We start from the raw sequence: 3,498 nt of genomic DNA on the forward strand, positions 1-3,498 counted from the left end.
AGATTGCATGAGACAATCGGTAGGAAGCTTCAAAAGACTGCAATTCACCTATGTAGCTCCAACTATACCGCTCCAAAGGAAAGAATAGTTCAATTACAGGAAATGAAGGTATTTGGATCCTAGTAATTAAGACATAAGCGAATGCACATTCAGATGTCCATCTATGGCTATGAACACCAAACCATTTGTTATTAGATATACCAACACAATTTTACATCCCAACCACTAAATTCTCTTGCATGTATTTTAGTGGTTAGTAAGATCAAGGGGATTCCAACTCTACAGTTTGACACAGCATACCACAATGTAATCCTCTGGACAGAACATGAAAAAATAAAAAGATTTACTCACATTAAATCGAAGGTTTTGTCGGAAAAAGGACGTCAAGACAACCACTGTAAGTTCTGACATTTTCAAGGACTTGAGAATGTCTTCTCGTACAGGGAGAGTTGCAGTAGCAGTCAATGCCATCAAAGGAATATCATGTTCCAAGAACTTCAATTTGCTGGAACAGAAATTTTGTCGAAGCACAGACAGTTTCCTGTAGGGGGGGAGATAATGTTTACTTAAATACTAGAGCTGTAAAACACTGCAAGAACATAGAAGAGTCTAGTTGGTTCTTAAGTACCAAACCAAATATTATCTCACTGAAGTGCAGGTCACAAACTAACAAGTAATGATGAAAAACAGTGCTAGATACTGATTTGCACCTTTAATATAGGATATCGAATACAAGAGCAGACCTATAATCAGGTCGGAAATCATGACCCCATTTAGAAACACAATGAACCTCGTCAATGGCAAAAAGTGCGATCCCTGGTTTTTCTGCAAGTTTCTTCAATGGTTCCATCAGTCTGCATGTACAGAACTTCCCGAGTAAGCATGATGACCAATGAATCAATTTTAGCAATCAAAAGCAGAATGATTACCTTAAAACTGTCTCGGGGCAAACATAAATAATCTTATACATGCCAGCCATGGCTTTGCCCTCAACACGATTATCTGGTTGCCCTGATCCAAGGAAGCATGCTGATATCCCATGTTTTGCAAGTTTTAGGCACTGGTCGTGCATCAAACTAATCAAGGGTGAGATCACCACCACAACCTTCGTAGTCAAAAGAGCTGGAATCTGAAAGCAAAGTGACTTCCCTGCCAACATGGTCATTTTCACATCATTTATTTTATTACAGGTGCCTCAAACCTTGCATAACAATATAGAGATTGTATAATAATAAACTACCTGATCCAGTTGCTGCTAGAACAAGACAATCCTTGTGAGCAAACCAAGCATCCAAGGCTTCCTTTTGGAAACTCTTCACACAGGAGAATCCAAAATGCTTTTGCAAAACAGCACAAATTTTGTCGGTCCGGTCAAACTCGCCTCTAGGATCGTCAACCAAAGTCTGATGTTTTGGCTTTGGTTGAAAACAGAGAGCAGCAGTCGATGCAGGGTTCATGTTGGCCGCTAAACAAGAATATGAGGTACTTGGCTCCTCGCCACAAGACTCGGTTTTACTGCCAGTGGTTGACGCGATATGATCAGTAATGCTAGACTGCTTAAATTTCCCCCTGGGATTAGCCAGTCTAGCACTCCTGTCAGAAGAGCGTCTTTGCGACCCCCCACCTGGCTTTCTTTGTACACTACCAGAACCATTCAGCACAAACTCCACCACGTCAGCACGGCACGGACCGACAACACCGATGGCTTCACTGATCTTGTCGAACTCGAACCCCATCTCGAGCAACTCGGCAATGACATGATCAGCAGATACATCAGTGCCGGCAGAATTGGCATCCATGATCAGAACCAGTGAGCTGTGCTTCCAAACCAAGCTCGGTGCTCACTTGCTGAAGAACAGCAGATCCTTGAGGTCGAGGTTCGGTGCTAAGCTGCACGATGGTGAATAGTTCGCCTGGGTTGACCTGTCAATAAAACAGAACGCGGCGGCGATTAATTTCCATGCAATTGCTTGGCGCTGCCCCTAATTCCGGTTTAGATGGGCGAGGAGAGCAGTCGCCGTACGCGGGGTTCTCGGTTCGAACTAGAACCGAATTGGGTGGAGCGGCTAGGGTCGGATCGAACAGGGCGGGACCGGCGAGAAGAAACGGCGAGGATTTACCTGTGGAATCGGGCTCCTCGGTGCAGGATCCCCAATTCGTTCCGCGCCCTCCGCCTCACGCCGCCGCCGCCCTCTGCTCGCAGCTCCGGAGAGGGAGGGGAATGGGACGGCGAGGGTTTTGGTTTCGAATCACGGGAGAGAATGCGGCAGAAGCCTGGAGTTTCGTTCGAGGGCCGTGGCTGCCATGTGGGACTGGGACCAACGGGACGGCGCGCGAGCGAGGGAGACACGCGGTTCCGATTAGAAGAACTTTTCAGGCTCACCCGCAAGACTTGGGTATTGTCTGGGCCGGGCTGGGTTTAGGCCAGGCTTGCAAAACATGACCTCAAATGACATGCGAGGCCCAGAAAAGTGTGAAGATCACTTGCTATAGCGTACCCCTTATAAGGCCAACTCCACCGCGCGACCTCAAACGGACGTCTGTTTTGTCCGGATTCTGTCCGTTTGGGTATGGCGATGGAGTCGTGTCCGGACGTGTCCTGGGATGCGGTGGCCGTGCGCCCAGCGCGCGGCCCCATCCCTTTGTCCCATCCTGTCCGTCAAAGCCAAAATGCCTATATTTTCATCAAAACTAGTTTTACAACCCAAATATTTGTCTGAAAATTATAATAATTTTACAACCTGTCGTGACTGAACATAAAATGGACCAATACATCTATTGGTTGCCAATGTGATCACACACGTGCTCAATCAAGTCATTTTGAAGATTCAAATGAGTGTCAATCACGCATCTCACGATGGAATTGGGCAAAATGTTTAAATGTGGCCGGGTCTTGGTGCAGGGGCTCAATATTTTCACCTTGATAATCAAATCCTTGGTCGAAGATACTCTCATCACGCTCGTCCTTGACGATCATGTTGTGCATGATCACACAAGCAGTCATCACCTCTCAAAGCTTCCTTTCATCCCATGACAGTGCAGGGTTTCGAACGATACCCCACCGGGATTGAAGTACACCAAAAGCACGTTCCATATCATTTCTAACACTCTCTTGCATTTGGGCAAATCTCTTTCTCTTCTCACCTTGGGGTTTCGAGATTGTTTTCACAAAAGTTGACCACTGAGGATATATACCATCTGCTAGATAGTATCCCTTGTTGTACTGATGGCCATTGATCTCAAAGTTGACAGGTGGGAAGTGGCCTTCTGCAAGCCTCGCGAAGACTGGAGAACGCTGCAGCACGTTGATATCATTGTGAGAACCTGCCATGTCGAAGAAAGAATGTCATATCCAAAGATCCTGCAATGCCACCGCTTCTAATATGATAGTGCACCCGTTGACATGCCCCTTGTACTGGCCCTGCCAAGCAAATGGACAGTTCTTCCACTCCCATTGCATACAATCTATACAGCCAAGCATGCCTGAAAAGCCTCTAG

General features: G+C 46.4%; 1 protein-coding gene across 2 annotated transcripts in view; it reads right to left on the reverse strand.

The window, feature by feature from the left end:
• Nucleotides 1-2,320, reverse strand: part of LOC119365063 (ATP-dependent DNA helicase Q-like SIM) — a 13,509-nt gene extending 11,189 nt beyond the window's left edge. For both annotated transcript variants that reach the window (XM_037630660.1, XM_037630652.1), the window contains exons 1-5: nt 2,121-2,320; nt 1,241-1,923; nt 930-1,149; nt 744-854; nt 352-541 (exon numbers count right to left, since the gene is read on the reverse strand). In XM_037630660.1, coding sequence (XP_037486557.1) covers nt 352-541; nt 744-854; nt 930-1,149; nt 1,241-1,799 — 1,080 coding nt within the window. In that variant the 5' untranslated portion in view covers nt 1,800-1,923; nt 2,121-2,320. The remainder of the gene's footprint in view (nt 1-351; nt 542-743; nt 855-929; nt 1,150-1,240; nt 1,924-2,120) is intronic.
• Between the last annotated feature and the right edge of the window lie 1,178 nt (nt 2,321-3,498).

This window comes from Triticum dicoccoides, chromosome 1A, assembly GCF_002162155.2.
Source record: "Triticum dicoccoides isolate Atlit2015 ecotype Zavitan chromosome 1A, WEW_v2.0, whole genome shotgun sequence".
Classification (NCBI taxonomy): domain Eukaryota; kingdom Viridiplantae; phylum Streptophyta; class Magnoliopsida; order Poales; family Poaceae; genus Triticum; species Triticum dicoccoides.